This window comes from Chrysochloris asiatica, unplaced genomic scaffold (genome assembly GCF_000296735.1).
Source record: "Chrysochloris asiatica unplaced genomic scaffold, ChrAsi1.0 scaffold00006, whole genome shotgun sequence".
Taxonomy (NCBI): Eukaryota; Metazoa; Chordata; class Mammalia; order Afrosoricida; family Chrysochloridae; genus Chrysochloris; species Chrysochloris asiatica.
Genome location: NW_006408524.1, coordinates 20321572 through 20339366, shown reverse-complemented (window position 1 = coordinate 20339366; position 17795 = coordinate 20321572). Strand labels below are relative to the sequence as shown.

The 17795-nt window shown below is 51.7% G+C and overlaps 1 protein-coding gene across 4 annotated transcripts; it reads left to right on the top strand.

Moving 5' to 3' along the window:
* Positions 1-6: 6 nt before the first annotated feature.
* On the top strand, positions 7-12581 carry AQP1 (aquaporin 1 (Colton blood group)). 4 transcript variants are annotated; one of them, XM_006832162.1, is made up of 5 exons: positions 7-95; positions 282-396; positions 10591-10755; positions 11124-11204; positions 12402-12581. In XM_006832162.1, the coding sequence occupies exons 1-5, from the start codon at positions 7-9 to the stop codon at positions 12579-12581; spliced, it is 630 nt and encodes a 209-aa protein (XP_006832225.1). The 4 variants fall into 4 exon arrangements, with proteins under 4 accessions (XP_006832225.1, XP_006832223.1, XP_006832224.1 ...); XM_006832160.1 differs by having other exon boundaries at positions 189-396; XM_006832161.1 differs by having other exon boundaries at positions 7-138; positions 277-396.
* Positions 12582-17795: the final 5214 nt, after the last annotated feature.

Genomic DNA, 17795 nt, shown 5'->3' with positions numbered 1-17795 from the left:
GCCAGCATGGCCAGCGAGTTCAAGAAGAAGCTCTTCTGGAGGGCAGTGGTAGCTGAGTTTCTGGCCATGATCCTATTTGTCTTCATCAGCATCGGGTCCGCCCTGGGCTTCAACTATCAGGTGGTGGGCAATAATACAGTGGCCCCATCCCAGGACATCGTGAAGGTGTCCCTGGCCTTTGGGTTGAGCATTGCCACTCTAGCCCAGAGCGTGGGCCACATCAGTGGTGCCCACCTCAACCCAGCAGTCACGCTGGGCTTGCTGCTCAGCTGTCAGATCAGCATCCTTCGGGCCATCTTGTACATCGTTGCTCAATGCGTCGGGGCCATCGTCGCTGCTGCCATCCTTTCGGGCATCACCTCCTCTTTGTCCAACAACTCTCTCGGCCTCAATGGGGTGAGCTGGCTCTCCACTTGGGATCGGGGGTGGTTCTAGAATAGAACAGAAGAAGCCTTGGTCCCACCCCTTTGCCCCATGTACAGATGGGGACACTGAGGAACTGGGAGGACTCAAGGTTACTGGAGGTCATGCAAACATTGGGGTCAGAGTTGGGGCTGGAATTCAGCTATGCCTGCAGCCTGCTTTCTTCCAGGCACTGTGGAAAGCTGAAAATCAGAGAATAATGGTTTTACCAGTGCTCCCTGTGGAGTATCTATTATGAGGAATAAGCTTAGGAGGCTGTTAACCTTGGGGCCAACAATGCCTTGCTTCTGGGCTGCAGCTTTCTCTGTGCAGTCCCTGTTTGTGTTGCTAGCTCCCTCCTCCTGCTGCTCTGGGTTCTGGGGAAACTCAAGCCACTGTCTCCAGCCACCCTGCCCCAGGTGCCCAGCTTGGCTGAAGCATAACGTCCTACAGGCCACCACTCCCAGCTCCTGACATTCATAGAGATCTCCCAAACAAACCACCTCCAAGGAAAAATCCCTCTACGGCTCCTCTGTACCAGGAGCAGCTCGGAGGTTGTTTTCTTCGATTACAATGTGGAGTGGGGACTGGAATGGAGGACAAGGAGCTGGGGACATGCCACCTCTTCTCTGGGCTCTGTTTCCAGTCCATGGGCACTATCAGGTGTGGCGTGTGTATATGTGTGTGAGCTTGTGCAAACTGCATGCATGTCTGCATACGTATGTTTCTGGAAGTATGTCTGTGAGTATGTTTGTGCTGCTGGGTGAATGTGCTTGAGTGAGTATGTAACTGTGTGAGCCCACTGTTCCTGGATTCATGTCATCTGGGCTGGGGTCACTAATGATAAACAGATGTTGGTAATTGGGTGGCAACTATGGAAAAAAATTCCTCCCGGGTTGCTTAGCATAGCTAAGTGTCGGTTGTTGGTGGTGATTGCCTGCTATTGCGGACCTGGGCTTTTTTAAATCCAAGTTTGCCAAGTGCAAACTCAGACTTAGTTTAAGCCACAACTGGGTGCATTTTGGCCTGAGAGTCATGGAGGGGAGAACATCTTAGAGGGCCAAGGGGACCAGCAAACTCACAAAGAGAGAGAGAAGCTAAGGAGCAGAGAGTGGAATGGTCAAGTCTAGAGAGCGGAGACTGGTGGGAAGCGGACAGGGCAAGTGGGAATGGGGATCGCTAGGGAGCCAGTGAGGGCTCTTAGGAGACAGCAGACAGCAATGGTTACAGCTGTCTCAGGCAGAAGCTGCTGGGGGCGGGCTTGGTGAATGTCTGGTACAGAGGGCAGCTGGCACGGCCAAGACAGAAAAGATTAGCACTTTATGTGCCACAGTGACACCTCTGCTGGGTCTCTTGTTGAGCCAACCTCTGTTCAGCCCAAGATTGAAGATTAGCTTTGCGGGCTGGAGTTTAGACTTTAGCCAGAGAAGACGTGGCTGTGGTGGATCTAAGGGACAGAGGCTACTTTGGGCCTTGGGCTTCTCCAGTGGGGCCAGAGTTAGGTGATGTCAGTGAGACCTCTCCCTGGGTCTCAGCTGGACATGATAGGGGTAGGGAGAGGGTCCTCATGAGGAGTTTTGAGGGTCTCCTCCTACTCTGAAGCAGAACCTATGTATCTGCTGGCAAAGACTTTACCCTGTCTCCTGTGGGCATCCCAGGCAGATAAGGGGAGGGCGGGGCACTTTCTGTGCCCATCTTAACCTGGCTACGCCCTGCTTGGTGCCCATGCCCTTCCAGGCCTCCCTTCTCCAGAGTCAGCCCATACCCGGGCTGGGCAATTCACAGATGGAGGAGAAAGAGGAGTATTATAGGGTGGGGGCCAGGGAGGCAGGCACCTGGGTTCAAATCTTATCAGCTGCTAAGTTATTGAGTTGTTATGGAGTTGAAGACCCTAAAGCTAAAGGAGGGGATCCAGGGATTTGACTTTCTGTTACTTGATGTCGCTTGGCTATGCCCATACTATCAGAAGACCCCCTTTGTTTATAGAGGGTATGACTCTTCCCAGAAAGGTTTGGCTGAGATGATCAAGGGATGGAATATTGTGATGGTGTGTGTTTTGGGCACTCCACTGTCCAGAGTGGACTCTTAGGGTCAGCAGTTATACTCAGAAGCACAAATCCTGGGTCTAGAAGCAGAAAAGATTTCCCTCAAAGGCTCCCACTGGGCACCTAGGATCTGAAGGTACCTGGGGGTGGCCTCGATACCTCAAAAGGGACAGAGATCAGTGTGGCCAGCAGGTGATACAGTCTTTCCTCCACGGCCTTGGGGAGCTTCCACAGAACCTCTGGCCCCAGGCCATCATGGCCCAAACCTGGGTGGAGCGGGTCATGGCATGGAGATTTCCAAGGAAAATAGGGAAAGAAGTGGCAGGAAGTGGTTGGGATGAGTCAAGGGGTGTCCCCCGAGGACTTGGTGGGGACAACTTTCTCCTCACTGAGTCAAGACTCAGGATACGCCCTGGAGACACCATGGCCTCTGTCCAGTCTGCAAGGTTCTAAGAGTCAAATGCCAGTCTTGGCTAAGTGTAAGCGATTCAATTCCTAATATCCCATGTGGCCCTAGTTCTCAGCTGTGAGACAGGGATACAACAGATTATGGCTAAGCTTGGGGAAATGAAAGATGATGGTCAGCAGCTAAGTCTTTTTTTCACTCTTTCCCTCACTGGCTCCCTCATGTGTACTCCCTACCAGCAAGCACAGCTGAGTTCTGCAGAGTGCTGGATGCTGATTCTGGGCTGATCAGCCTTGCTCTCCTGTCTGGGAAACCCCACAGCTCAGAGCAAGATAAGTCTGTGCACAGCTGTTTGAGATAGGAGGCAGGAGGCAGGTGTGATAAGCTGGGTCAGGAAGGCTTCAGGGAGGAGATGCCATGCAAGTCTGAATGGGGAGAGGAGGGAGATTCCATAGATGAAAGGGAGCAGGGGGAGGCCACTGGAAGCTATTGGGTCTGACTGGTCTGGGGCTTTGTGGTGAGATGTTGTCCTAGGGCGGTGAGGACTCAGGATTCAGACCTGTGTCTCTCTGAGTAATGGAGAGGGCTGGAGTCCTGGGGTGTCCCAGAGCTGTGATTTCAGTAACCTCGAACCATAAACACAAGAGCTTGGGTGGCATAGTGTTAAACATTGGGCTGCTAACCTACAGGTCAACAGTTCCAACCCACAGCTGCTCCACAGAAGAAAGATGAGGCAGTCTGCTCCCATAAAGATTTACAGCCTCGGAAACCCTAAGGAGCAGCTGGACTCTGTTCTAAAGTGTTGCTATGAATCAGAATCAACATTGTGACTCTGGGGTTTGCTTTATTTGTGGGGCTCAGGCATAGGACAGACCAATCTGAGGTCTCCTCTTGGCCTTGCTGATTCTGGGCTGCAGAATGTTTCTACCTGCGGCACCAGGGGCTGACCTCAAACTCTCCCTGCCCATGCCTCAGTTTCCCCAGTCATAGAGTGAGAGTATCCCTTCCATACCACCAGTTCTCACAGAGTTGGGGGGCCTCTCCTTCCCCCTCCGGAGCTTGGGGGTAGGCTGGGTAAGGGGAAACAAGTTTTCCGACATCCCTGCCCAGCCCAGCCTGCACAGGGCGGGCTGGGGGCTGGCTGGGGGCTGGCTGGTGGTGCTACATCTGGGACATATAATTACTGTTTCCAGCCAGAACCAGATGAGGGGGAAGTACCTCGTGATGGAATATTCGGAGGCTGTTTTCCTCATTAAAACCTTCGGAGCTGCCCAGCCAGCCCCAGGGTTGCCCACTCAATATGTGGCCATGCCAGGACCCTCTCCAGAAACCTTTGACAGGGCCCACTGGGTGCTTCAGATTGAAAGCACTTGGTCAGACCCAAAACCTTATGTGGTGCCCCCACCCTGCATCCCCCACGTCACCCCTCAGCTTCCTAAGTCAGCTTTGCTGAAATGGAGTAATTCGTTTGTTTGTTCATCGCAAGGCAATTCCATGCAGTCCTCTCTCCCCAGCTGGAGCATCAGGGCCCAGGGTCCCCATTTCTCTAGGGCTCTACTCATCAGGTGATTCCCCAAGACTTGCTCCAGGCCAGTCAGACACCCCTGTTCATTCTTTGGGATTCACTGAGGAAACCTTTACTGACAAAGGAAGTCCTTGGTTCCAGCCTCCCTGGGGGCCATGCATGAGTCCTGCCCTGTAGGTGTGGACAGGAAAATGTCCATGAAGCCTAGGGTTGTCCAGTGCCCCTCAATCAGGACCTCTCACTGGAGGCCAGAGGGGCTCTCGCCATAGTGTCAGCCAGCATGGTGGCCAGGCTGCACGGAGCTTTGGTACAAAGACTGGGTACACGCCGAGGCTGAAAAATCCCAATTTGAAGATGTTAGAGATGACTGGAGAATGCCCTTCCCTCATCACTAGTGCTCCAGTGCCCAGAAGCACAGCACTGAGGCATGGGCCCTTGTGAGGCAGATTTCTGCTTGGGTGGGATAAGGATTTTTTAGGAGGCTGCCTCTGAGTCAGGGAGCCCCCCTGTCACTAAAGGTTTGCAATAGAACCTGTTTGGCAGAGGTTGTTCTCGGACACCTGGCGATGGGGTTGCATCCAGTGGGGGGAGGTTTCATGTCACACGCTTTATGCCATGTTGGCACCCAGGTTGAGATGACCCCGGGGGGAGTTGTGCTCAGGTTTCTGGATCCTGGCCTTGAAGGTGGTGGACACTCGCTCCAGGGGTGCAGCCTGATGTCAGGGAGTGGGGAGTCCTGGGGCCTCTCTGGGGCTAGACTGTGAGCCTGGTTCTGTTTTACTATAGGGAAACTGAGACCCCCAGAGGAGTAGAGATTGTGTGAGGCTACAAGCCCAGCTTCCTGCCTCCCTGCCTTATTATGTGCCAAATACATATGCACATCACATGCATGCACATAAGGGGAACACACAGGAGCCTGGGTTACATTCCCAAGTCCCAATGGACACCCTCAGGTCCTGGGACCCATAAGGGTGGGGTGGTGGGGTGGGGCTCCTCCACAGAATTTCTTCCTTTTTGTGCTGGGAGGGATGGGGCGGCCCTGGGCTAAGGAAAGGAGGGAAAGAGGGAGGGAAGAGGGGAGGAGGAAGCCATTACTTTGTGTATTGTTCCTCATCAGGAAGATGAAATGGCTTCTGGGAGCAAATAAAGGGCCCTTTGAGACCCAGTGCCCTCTTATTCCGGGGACCCTCCTCTCTCCTCTCTCTCCCCTACTAATGTAAGCACCTGTGGAGTGTGACACCCAGGGACGTGGTCAGCAGTGCACTCAGAAGTGTCGTCAGGTGTCCAGTCTCAAACACACAGCTGCAGTCACCAGGGACACAGGCCACCCAGAGACCACCGACATACCACAGAGAGACCTCCACCATACCACACAGAGATCCCTGACATACCCCATAGAGACCTCCTGCTATATTACTCAGAAACCCCAACAAACCACACAGATACCCCTCTATATACCACACAGACACCCCCAACACACTACTTAGAGACCCCTGACATACCACAGAGAGACTACCTCGGTAAGGAATAATGTCCTGGGTGGTGACGATTCTCAGAGAGAGCTGAGATATTTTTGGACAGGACATGATTAGTTTGTCTGAATGTCTGACATGCGGTTAAAAGAATGTTGTTTTTTCTTTAATTTGGAGGTACAGGGTTGTACATATTTTCCTTATATCAAGCTTGTTCATTATGTAGTTCAAATCCTGTTTGTATTATTAATACTTTTTGCTTCATTCTGCTAATTCTGAGAGATGGGCATTAAAAGCTTCCATTCTGGAAGTGGATTGATGAAATTCTCTTCTTACCCTTGTCCCTGTTTATGTCATTTTTCTTGGACTCTGCTTGGTGCGTATAGACCGAGAAGTTTTATACCTGTTTGACGGACTTTTCACTTATTAGCGGTATCACAACGCTCTTCATCTTCATACTTAAAAGAAAAGGAGATGCACACCTGGTTATTATGCGTGTTCCATCAGCACTGGGCTACAATCACACACAGCTGTGGCTACTCACATGAACGCCCATGCAGGCAGTTCTAGACGCGGAGTGGCCCCACTGTCCAGTGCTGTGACAGGTGGGCAGGTCTCAGTGCCTACTGTGCCCTGTTCCTTGAGAGCAGATGCTCAGAGCCTCAGCCAGGCTTGGTTTTAGAGCTTGCTGTTTCCAAAGATGGGGTGCCAGCATGCCTGGGCCTTGGAAGTCACCCCGCTTGACCTGCTTGTGGGTAACAGGGAGGATTTGGGGCCCATTGCTGGGAGAGATCATCCCTGGGACATGCTGGCAGCCACAGGGCCACCTTCTGCCAGCAACAAGTCCAAACTGGAAACAACCAGGTCCCTTGGCTGGACGTAGGTAGGCAGTGCCATGGCCTATGAGTGTGCGGGTACACAGGTCCCTGGGAAAGGAGCATTCTAGGCAAGATGTATTCCTTTCTGGGCCTTTGCTCCCTTAACAGTCATCTCATTAAGCCCTCACATGGGCTCACTGTGAGGGTCAGAGAGATAAAGATCTCCCAGCCTTGGGTCCGAAGTGTTTCCATTTGGAGGCTCTCTTGAGAGAGGGTGGGGCTTCTAGAAAAGCCATCTTCCTGGTCACTTCGGTCATTGTACAGCTGAACCTCTGAGAGTTCTGGGCAGGGAAATGCTGAAGGTTCCCCATCCTTGTCCTCACCAAGCTTCCAGGCCAGGGAGGATGAGGCACCTACATATCAGAGTTACAGGACCTGTGGCTTGGGGACAGAAATTAACTCCAGCTAGGGATCCAGGAGACTTATTAGAGCTGCTGCTGTTACTATTAAGTGCCGTCGAGTTGGTTCCGACCCATACTGATCCTGTACAGGGTTTTCAAGAAGTGGCTGGTGGGTTTGAACTGCCAACCTTGCGGTTCAAACCAACCTTGCAGTCCAGCACATTAACCCACAGCACCACACCAGGACTGGTGGTGGTGGTGTGCCATGGAGTTGGTTCTAATTCATAGCAACCCTGTATAGTGTTTCCAAGGCTGTAAATCTTTATGGGAGCGGAAAGTCTCATCTTTTTCCTGTGGAACTGTTGTTAGTTTTGAACTGCTGACCTTGAGATTAGAAGCCCAACTTGTAACCATTATGCTACCAGAGCTCTTTACACCAGAACTTGTTATTGTTGTTAAGTACTGTGGAGTTGGTTCCGACTCATAGTGACCCTGCACAGGGTTTCCGAGGCTATAAACCTTTACGGGAGCAGAGAGCCTCATTTTTCTCCCACATAACGACTGGTAGTTTCGAACTGCCCACCTTGAGGTTAGCAGCCAGATTCATAACCACTACGCTACCAGAGCTCCTTTTACACGAAGACTGGTGGGCTCTGAATTGAGCAGTGGAATAACGAGGCTAGATCTACAAATGAGAGCTGCTTCCTGGCCTTTCTCATGCTGCAGATGAAACGAGAGAGCTATATTTTTTTACAACTGTATTCAATGGGTTGTTACTGTTTTGGCTTTTTTAGTGAAATGTAAGATCTGGGACAAGCAAAACTACTTGGGGGATAGTTGTTGTTTTTATTATGTGCCGTGGAGTCGGTTCCAAAGCATAGCAACCCTGTACACGGTTTCTGAGGCTGTAAACCTTTACAGGAGCAGAAAGCCTCATCTTTCTTCCATGGAACAGCTGGTAGTTTCGAACTGCTGACCCTGAGGTTAGCAACCCAGTTCATAACCACTACTCTACCAGAGCTCCTTAAGCAAACATTTTTTTCTCCCTTAATAACAAGCAACGGCAACTGGGACTGGTTCAATTGAAGCAGTTGCTCATATTGAATGGATTCTTTGGAGCTTTCTTCCTCTTCTTTTGGAGTCCTGGTGTGGCACTGTAGGATAAGCACTAGACTGAGAGTCACAAGGTCTGCAGTTCAAGCACACCAGCCACTCCACAGGGGAAAACACGAGGCATTCTGCTACTGCAAAGATTTATGGTCTCTGAAAAGCTATACAGGGCAGCTGTGAGTAGAAACCCACTTGACCACACTTAACAACAACCTGCTCTCTCCTGGACACAAAGCTTTGCCAGGTGTTTGACTGCCCCCTCCCAGTTCAGAATGACACTATTTTCCACATGTGAGAGAATGCAGTGCTTAAAGGAGAAGTCAGGGAAGGTTTCCTGATGGTGGTGGTGGTGGTGGTGGATTGGGAGAGGAAGGCTAGGAGCTTTGGGCACCCAGGAAGAGGGTACTTCCTGGAGTTCTCAGGGGAAGTGACAGACCCCTCCCCTTCCCAGGGCTCAGAGCTCTGCAGCAGGTTGTGGTTGGGTCTCTCCAGACCTGAGGCCTTCCTAGTGGAGGGGATGAGCTAACAGTGGTGTGCAGTGGGACAGGAGGGTTGGGCTGGGCGGGGACTCTGAGGCTGGCTGTGTTGAAGAGTCACTTAGTCTGTTAATCAGCTAGGAAGGGCTGGGTCCAGGATTGCTGCCAGCGATCAATTAGGCTGGCTCTGGAGAGTAGTAAGGGAAAAGGAACCATGAGCTTGGAGAGCGTTCAGATACACAAAGGACAGTTGGCCTGACAGGTGGTGTATGTGGGGCAGCAGAACCAAACCCTTAGGCTCCAGCCACCTCTCCAGGGAGCCGCCCCAGCTACAGACAGCTTCTCCCAGCAGCCTCAGTGACCTTCCCTCTCGAGTCCACACCCCTGCACTGCCCCCAGCAGAATTCATTCTGTCCCTCTCCCCTCTACCTGTTCCAAATCCTGGGGATGTGGTGAGAAACAACTGGAACAAGGGCTAGAACACTGATTTCTGTCTCTGGAGCCAAAAGCCCCCCTGATGGTCCTATTACCTTTGAACTGCCCAACTGCTCTGGAGAGTGAGCAGGGAAAAGCAGACCTATTTTACAGATGGCAAAATTGAGGATCTCAGAGGAAAAAGCATTTGCACGTGATAACAGAGCCAGCAAGTGGAAGCCAGGACCTGAACTCTGGGCTCCTACCTCCACGGCCTAGCTTTGGGGGCAGAAGAAAACTGCCCAATGGGCTAGCTGATTCAAAGGACACAACTCTGGGGGCTGCCAGGAGAGGCCCAGAGCTGGGGCTTCGAGGGAGAGGAGGGGATGTGAGTCATTTTCCCTGTAATCCAGGGTTGCAGACAAAGGCGGGAAGAGAATTGTTTTGTAAGATGGCCTCAGGGTGGGACCAGGAAAACCTCTGGAGGCGTGGAGCCTTGCCGGCCACCTAGGATTTTGCAAAATGCCTTTGGCCTAGGAGCACCCTCAGGATGGGATGTGGCAGGTGAGCTGTCCAGCTTAGCAGCCCACACCAGCCCTGACTGGGAGAAGGCAGACTAGGTGGTCACATCTGGGCATCTTTGCAAGTGGACCTTTGCCAACCTGGTCCAACTCCCCTGTGGTGAGTGTGGGGCTCCCTGGGAGGATCCTGGGGCCGCTGCTGGGGGAGGACTCTGTGGCCTTACCATTCCCTTCTTTTTCCATGAGTCATGTTTCTAAAAGTGACTCAGGATCAAGTGGCAGCCAGACAGTGTGGTGGTGGCGGGGCTTATGTGGCTAGAGAGAGGGAGGGAGGGAAAGATGGAGAGACACAGACACTGGACCAGGGTGGAGGCCACCAGTGAGCTGGGGAAAAGCTTGCTGAAGAAGCCTCCCCTGGCTTTGGGAATTTGAGATGCAGCAGCGGTAGTGTTGAATGTGCTGGACTTGGGGGTAAGATACAGTGGTTTAGTAGGGCCCCCAAACTCATTTGTTGCTCCTTCCATGCCTGGGACTCAACTCTCTGCCCATGACCTTGGCCATCCCCAGGGTTTCCTGGTCTGGACTGGAAGCCCCACCACATCCCAGACCTCTCTGACCTCTAGGCAGATGGGCAGGGCCTTGGCAGGCACTGATGGTAGTGGTTATATGCTGTGGATTCGGTACTGACTCATAGTGACCCTGTACAGGGTTTCCGAGGCTATAAAGCTTTATGGGAGCAGAAAGCCTTATCTTTCTCCCGAGGAACAGCTGGTAGTTTCAAACTGCTGACCCTGAGGTTAGCAGCCCGACTCGTAACCACTATGCTATGAGAGGGGTGTAACATCAACAACAGGTGAGGCGTGCGGACGAGGTCCCTGTTCCAGACGTTGGGCTATTTGCTGTGCTGCTTGCAGGAGGGGCTGTGCAGGTGATGAGGGCTTGGGAGCTTACAACTAACTCTCTTCCCACCCTGCTCACCGGGCTGCCCCTCTTCCCACAGCTGGCGCCTGGTGTGAACCCCGGTCAAGGCCTGGGCATCGAGATCATTGGCACCCTACAGCTGGTGCTGTGCGTGCTAGCCACCACTGACCGAAGACGCCGCGACCTTGGAGGCTCTGGCCCTCTGGCCATCGGCCTCTCTGTGGCACTGGGACACCTGCTGGCGGTGAGTAGGAGGTCTTCCAGGGGCAGGGGGCATGGAGCCAAGAAGCTAAGGGGTTTGCTGGAGTGGACATCGAGGTGGGCAGAGAATGGGACCACAGACAGGGCTCAAAACATGGAGTGGGACTTTTCTGTGTCAGTGTCCTCTTCTCTTTCTGGGTCTGGGCATTCCTTACCCCTGCCCCCACTTACTGATTTTTGTGTGTCTTCTCTCCCTGCCCCTCCCTCGCCATCTTTCTATATCTCTGTCTGCCCTTGCTGTTTCTCTCCATCTGTTTCCTGCCTCTAATCCTTCTCTGGAGCTTGCTTTACACCTTGCTGTCTTTCTCTGCTTCCCTTTCTTTCTCTCCATCTCTCTGTCTCCCCTCACAGATTGACTACACCGGCTGTGGCATTAACCCTGCTCGGTCCTTCGGCTCTGCGGTGATCACCGGCAACTTCATCAATCACTGGGTAGGCAGTCTTGGGGTTACCCATGGAGGGGTAGGGGGTTTTCCACCACACGGTCAACATGTCACACCTGTGAGCTGCTCTGCCCCATGAGGCGGCGGGTGGGTGGGTGGAGGCTGAGGAGAAGCTGGGCAGAGGCACCGTGACTGGTACACCGATGGATGAGGAAACTCAAGTTGGAGACAAGGTGAAGTCAGGCCTGTCCCTTTTGACCTGGGTCCACATCACTCCAACGGCATGTGCGGGACTTCAGTCAGGCTCTGCCACTTCCCAGCCTCCAGAGCAGGCTGTCTGTTCTCTTGGAGGCTCCATTTGCTGATGCATTCAATGAGGAAGTGGTGGACTTGCCCTCAGGAGATGATGGGCTGACAAGAGGACCTCGACATGAAGCAAAAGCTTAGAGGATTTTAGTTATTGGTGTACATGTGTTTGCTCCAGGCTAACCTTTTATCAAATGAAACCACCTCTGTGGTTGTGGTTATCTATATTTTTATAACAATAGAAAAGCATGCATACACAAACAAAAACAAAAGCAACAACAACAGCAAAATGATCTCTGTAGCCCTCCTGAATGAATGGGCAGTGGCTGTCTTCCAGAAGAAGTTAGTACTGGCCAGGCTAGGCCCCCTGTGCTGGGCCGCACAGAGTCAAGGAAATGCCCACAACTGCAAGTCATGGTTTAGGGCTAATTCTGGGTACCTGGGATTGGCACGCTTATTAAGGCCACAGGAAGACTTGGCGAGGACAGATACACCACTCAGAAGGACTGATGCCATGTGGCTGGGGGCCACAAAATCATCCCTAAGCCCAAGTATCACCCACTTGGCCACTTCTTCCAGCTGGTTCAGTTTGACTCGCCTCAGAGCAGAACTGAACTCCATCGAGGTTTCAGTGACTGATTTTTTCAGAAGTTGATCACCAAGCTGTTTTTTCAGAGCTGCCTCTGGGTCGACTTGAACCTCCAACTTTTCTGTTAGCAGCCAAACATATTAGCCATTTGCATCACTAGCCACTGGTGCTCAGAATTCCATTCTGAATGCTTTGTGCTTCTGTATTGCCCACCTTTCTCCCAGGCCTTACTGAAAAGAGGTGGGAGAGAACCCCTCCAATATTGCAGCGGGAGAGGGAGGGAACCGGGAGAAGCTTTCCGAGCATGGGGCAGACGCGATGCCCTCTGAGCAGGCCTTGTTCCTTTTCTAGATCTTCTGGGTGGGGCCATTCATCGGGGGAGCCTTGGCTGTACTGATCTACGACTTCATCCTGGCCCCACGCAACAGTGACCTCACGGACCGCGTGAAGGTGTGGACCAGCGGCCACGTGGAGGAGTACGACCTAGATGTGGACGACATCAATTCCAGGGTGGAGATGAAGCCCAAATAGAGGGGACTTGGCCCAGGCATCTACTGTGGGGGCAGGGACAGGGGCGGGCGGAGGGAGGGGAGGGGAGGAACCATATTGTAGACAAGCTGGCCAAAGTCTCTTCCCAAAGACCTGCTAGGCCTTCACGGTCAAGCAGAGTTTGGGGGTGTTTCTGTCATTTTCTTTCTCTTTCTCTGTTTCTTGGCCTCGGGACTTCCTGCGGACCAAGGTTTATCAATCATCTGCTCCTTTGAAATAATTGAGGAGATGAGAGAGAGGGACCTGCTTGCTAAGTTAAGTTGTCCTCTCAGGGTATGATGGGAGGTATGCCAGAAAGTGCCCCCTCATCCCAAAGTTGCTCATGACCTCACCTCCACAGGTGCCTGGGTTTCCGCCATTACTGTTTTGGACCTTTGGGACCTGGGTCTCCAACTCCCAGCAAGCACCCTGAGGGTGCTTTGATGTCAGAGCTCCCAGGTCATGAAGTGGTAGGGACCAAGCTGCAGACAATCTCCCCATTTCCATTTCGCTTGCTCCTAGAGTCCTCCCTCTTTGGACTCGCTGCATGCCCTTGGGATCTCCCCTATATCGAGGCCTTGGGGACCCCATCTGTACAGTGGGAGTGTCAGGGTGGGTCACAAGGTTCTGAGACCCATCTCTAGGTTTCTTTAAGCATAAACACACCTTAGGTTCTAGAAGACACAGTCTAGACCTTTGCTGTTTTTCCCACTTGCCCTATGTTCTTTCCCAAAGTGTAGAGCTGTATCTATGCACGTATGTGTGTGTGTGTGAAACACACACATTTCAAAGCAGAGATAACAGGCAGTCTAGGTCATGGAGGTCTAGGTCATGCCCCTTGTAAAGAGGCTTTGCCAGTCCACAAAGGTCATTTATAGGGTAAAGATGGAGGATGATGCTTGGTAAATTGAGTTCCGGTTGGTCCTTCCCACCTGTCTCTCACTACATCACCTTGGTGATGGCTTCAGTTCTCCTCTTGCCAGTATGGTGCTGGTCTCCATTGCACATGTGTGTGAGTATGTGTTAAAGGCTTATCTGAAGCCCCACACCTGAGGACAGAATGGCCCTCTGGAAGCAGATGATTATCCTGAGGAGGAGGAGGCTTTGGGAGCGTGGGTATCCAGCACCGGCTCTCTGAGGTCCCCCGGGCTCACCTGGAGGATGAGTTAGTTTTGACTCACTGAAATTCACAACTGGTGCAGCCCAAGGGCAGTTCAGAGCCCGAATTCTTAAGCTCGATGGCCACAAATCCATTCATCTCACCAGGGCCAGAGCAGTTTGACCGTCTGCGACTCAAGCCGTGAAGGGGAGGAAAACCAGGAGACACAACTGAGCAGGAGGCCCTTAACAGGCACCTACCCAGCGTGACAGCTGAACACTCTGCTCCCAATTACACAGCAGGGACTTATAGCCCATTCAACACACAAGGCTCCCGCAGCTAGATAAAGATGCAGCCAGACCTCCCAGCCAAGGCCGGGTCTAGCTACTTCCTGGACCAAGAAACGGACCTGGCTCCTTCCCAACTTCTAAGTTTCTGCCTCGGCAAAGGGCAGAGCCAGGAGGGGTGAGGAGGGTTGTGATGGAAAAGGAAGAATGTCAGACCTGCTCTCAGCCTGGTCCTGCCGAGTACGTACAGGCCCCTGAATCTGTCTGCTCTGCATATCCGTCTCTCTGGAATTGATATTTCATTCTATGATAAGGAAATAAAGGAAAATGACTTGTAAAGGTCCTCCAGGCTCCTTGCAATTTTCTACTTTCGGTGCCATCCCCACAATGGGTCCCTGGATCTGAGAGGGGTTTAGGTCCCCATCCAAAGGGCCTAGTTTGAGGAGGGGGACCACTACCTGCCACATCCCAGAAGTCTATCTGATCCTGCTCAGTGGGGCTCCAATATAAGAGGAGGCTCTGTCTTGCTCCAATAGCACTAATTCTTCCCAGCTGAAATGGGGTGGTTGGGAACCATTTGTGATTCTGGAGTATGGAAGTGATGGGTAAAGTGATGGAAGTCTACCAACTCCAGAGAGCTGTTTAGGTGGCTGTGGTCTCCCTTTTTCCCTTACTCAGTCAGACTTCCCGACACCACTCTGTGGGAGCTGGACACTGGAGCCCACAGGCTGGGCTCCAGGGAACTCAGTCTTCTGGAGGAGGTGGATTTGCCCAGTAGAGTCAAGTGAGATTAATGCTGCCCACAGGAATCCACAAAACATGCTGGGAGGCTACTGACTGGTTTGAGAACATCAGTAAAGGGTTCCCAGGGGCTGCAGTACTTAGCTGATCATGAAAGTGACCTTTAGTAGCTAAGAGAGGATGAGAAATTGAGTCCCTGGCTTCTTAACCTTGAGGGCCTTATGGGTTCACGGATGCCTTCAATCACACACCAACTTCTCTGAGGCTGTTCATTTCTTTGCGGGGGTCTGGCTTTCTTCAGACTCCCAAGGGGTCAGCCCAGACAGAGAGGACCTGAGAACATAGGTTACAGAGGCCTGGACTGTGCCCGGATGAGGCAGGAAACCCGTGAGGAGATGAGACCCCTCGGTCCCACTCCTGCCTTAGCACCTGTCCCTTTGCAACCCCAACGCTTATGTGGGTTGGAAGAAGTTGACCAGTCCTCCGGAGCCCACAGAACCCCTTCCTATTCATGGCCTCCTGAGAACTGGGGGCCACACCAGGCATGGAGACTTAGACATACGTCATGGGTCAAACCAAAGTCATAGGTTATATTAAACTGAGACTGCTGCCCCCTCCCCCCTTCTGTCTTCACACTCGCAACAATATTTCTAAATCAGGGCCAACTGCATTGGGAAACTGAGTGCCTGAGAATATGGGAACGGCTCTGGTAAATCAGTGGTTATGAGTCGGGCTGCTAACCTCAAGGTCAGCAGTTCAAAACTACTAGTTGTTCTGTGGGATAAAGTGGAGGCTTTCTGCTCCTGTAAAGCTTAATAACCTTGGAAACCCTATACATGGTCTCTATGAGTCAGAACTGACTCCACAGCACACAACCACCCAACCACCACCACCATGGGCATGCTTGTGCCTCCATTGAAGTCCAGTGTCCGGGAGACTCTGAAAGCCCTCAATGTTCTAGAATCCCACCAGGTCACACATGCAGATGTTGCTCTGGGTATGGACTGAGCAGGGAAAGGGTGTCTGGGAAGATCCTGCTGCCGCCAGCCCCCAACACTGTTCCTCTTCTGGGGGGCTTGGCTGATGGTGACATAAGGGACGGCTCACTTTATAAGGGCCCAGCTAGTCTTGGAGGGGCCAAGACTAGGTCACTCCAGTGAAGTTTTCTCAGTCCTCAGTGTGGACTCTGGCCACCTACCCCAACCCCTGCTTATCTGCCTCCATCACAGCTGACCCCACCCCAATTCCAGTGCTTCTAGAATCCTAGTGTCAAGATGCAGGGTCTGAAGAAGACAGACACTCTTATTTTTTTGAGCATCTACTGTGTGTAAGAATCCTATGGGGGACTTCATGTGGATTAGAGCTTATCTCTTCAGCATCCCTGCTCCACTGAAAGCAGGGGATGAGGCCCCTAAAGAGGAAATGACTGGCCCCATGCACAGAGCAGGCTGTGGCAGGATTTGAGTCTGAACTCATTTCTTCTTTGCTTTAAAGATGGAGCTGAACTATTTCCTCTTTGTAGTACTAGAGCCTGTGCTCTAAGCACTAAGTTTAGCAGACAAGTTTCCTCTGCTTACAGAATGAGAAGAGAAGAAACAGAGTGGCCAGCCGAGGAACCTTCAACTTCAGGAGAAGCTGTGTTCATTCCAAGGCTAGCTGGATGTGGTGTCCTCTTGAGAAACATGTGGCACCTGGTCCAAGGGTTCAAGGCCACTCCCCTGGCACTGGCCTCATGCCAGCCTCCACAATACTCTCTAGGGTCTGACTACCCCCTTTCATTAGGTTGAACTTGCCCACATGGAGACTGTCTTCTTCTATAAGAAGTCTATGAGAAGGGAAGGGTCAAAGCTATACTTGAGGGATCATAATGCGCTGTAAAATAATCCCCCAGGACTAGGAACAACATCATAGAGGCTGAGACTGTTCCAGACTCTTTCTCATCTTCCAACCTTAGAGTCATCCTTGTCTTTGTTTTGCTAATGTTCTGTGCAGCCCAGCACACAGAGAGGTGTTTGGAAACAACTGGAGCTCCTTGGGCAATAGATCTTTTCAGTTTTGTTCATTTGACTTTAATGGAGAGAGTAAATTTCCTAAAAGCTTCTTTAATTAAAACCTTGTCCTAGGCTGCTGAGCATTCAGGAAACTGCACACATGAAATACTTTGAGGCGGGAGTAGGGTGGGGAACATCATCACCCTTCAGACTGGGCCCTCCCTGGGGCCAAACCACCGGCTGCTTGCTCCATCAGACTCTCTGGTGTTCCAGCCCTGAGACCTGCATATGGGGTAGTTCAGTTGTACCAGAAGGAATTTAATCTGCTCATGACCTAGAAGGAAGTATAATCTAGCATCACTGAATCCTAGAATACTTGTCTTTCCATTAATATTGTGGCTCCAGGATTACCTCACTTGTTCTGAAGCCTTTTAGGTACACTGACCCAGTGTGCACAATTTTCCAAAATACTTTTCAAGCCATATTGGAGAGAACATCAGCCAGGTCACTGGGCTGAATGTTCACATTAGGCTGAGGTTGCATTTTAACCAGATAATTCTATGATGTCAAGCATTGCCTCAGTCAGTCTTGGATTTTGAAAGCTCAGAAATCTGGAATCCTTGTAAACACATGTTTCCCTTTGGGTATCTCATTTTCTCCTCCAGGATCATCAGATTTCCTCTTTCCAGGATTTAGAGAAATACTAAGAGGCCTGTAGGAAGGAGACTTGATCTTTGAAACCATCGTAGGATCAGTCAATTAGTCAAATATCGATGCATCGAAGTTTCGATGTGGTTGGTACCCCACAACTATGGCCCTGACCTTGGCATCATTATTCATCTCAAAACCTTGTGTGGACTCAGAAAGAACCCAGATCAATGGGTGTGAATGGCTTAAGGTTGCCTCTTGCCACATGGACCTAAGAAGCATGGTACCTTGGAGGATTTGGTAGATACAAGGTTTCCCTTTTGGGGTTCCTGGGTTGGTCATCATGGTTCCTGGAGACAAAGCTAGGAGTTGATCTGGAAAAGAACTGGAGCAACTGGTGCCAAGACCCCACCCTTGACGTGGCTGGGACACGTGCTGACCATTAGGATTT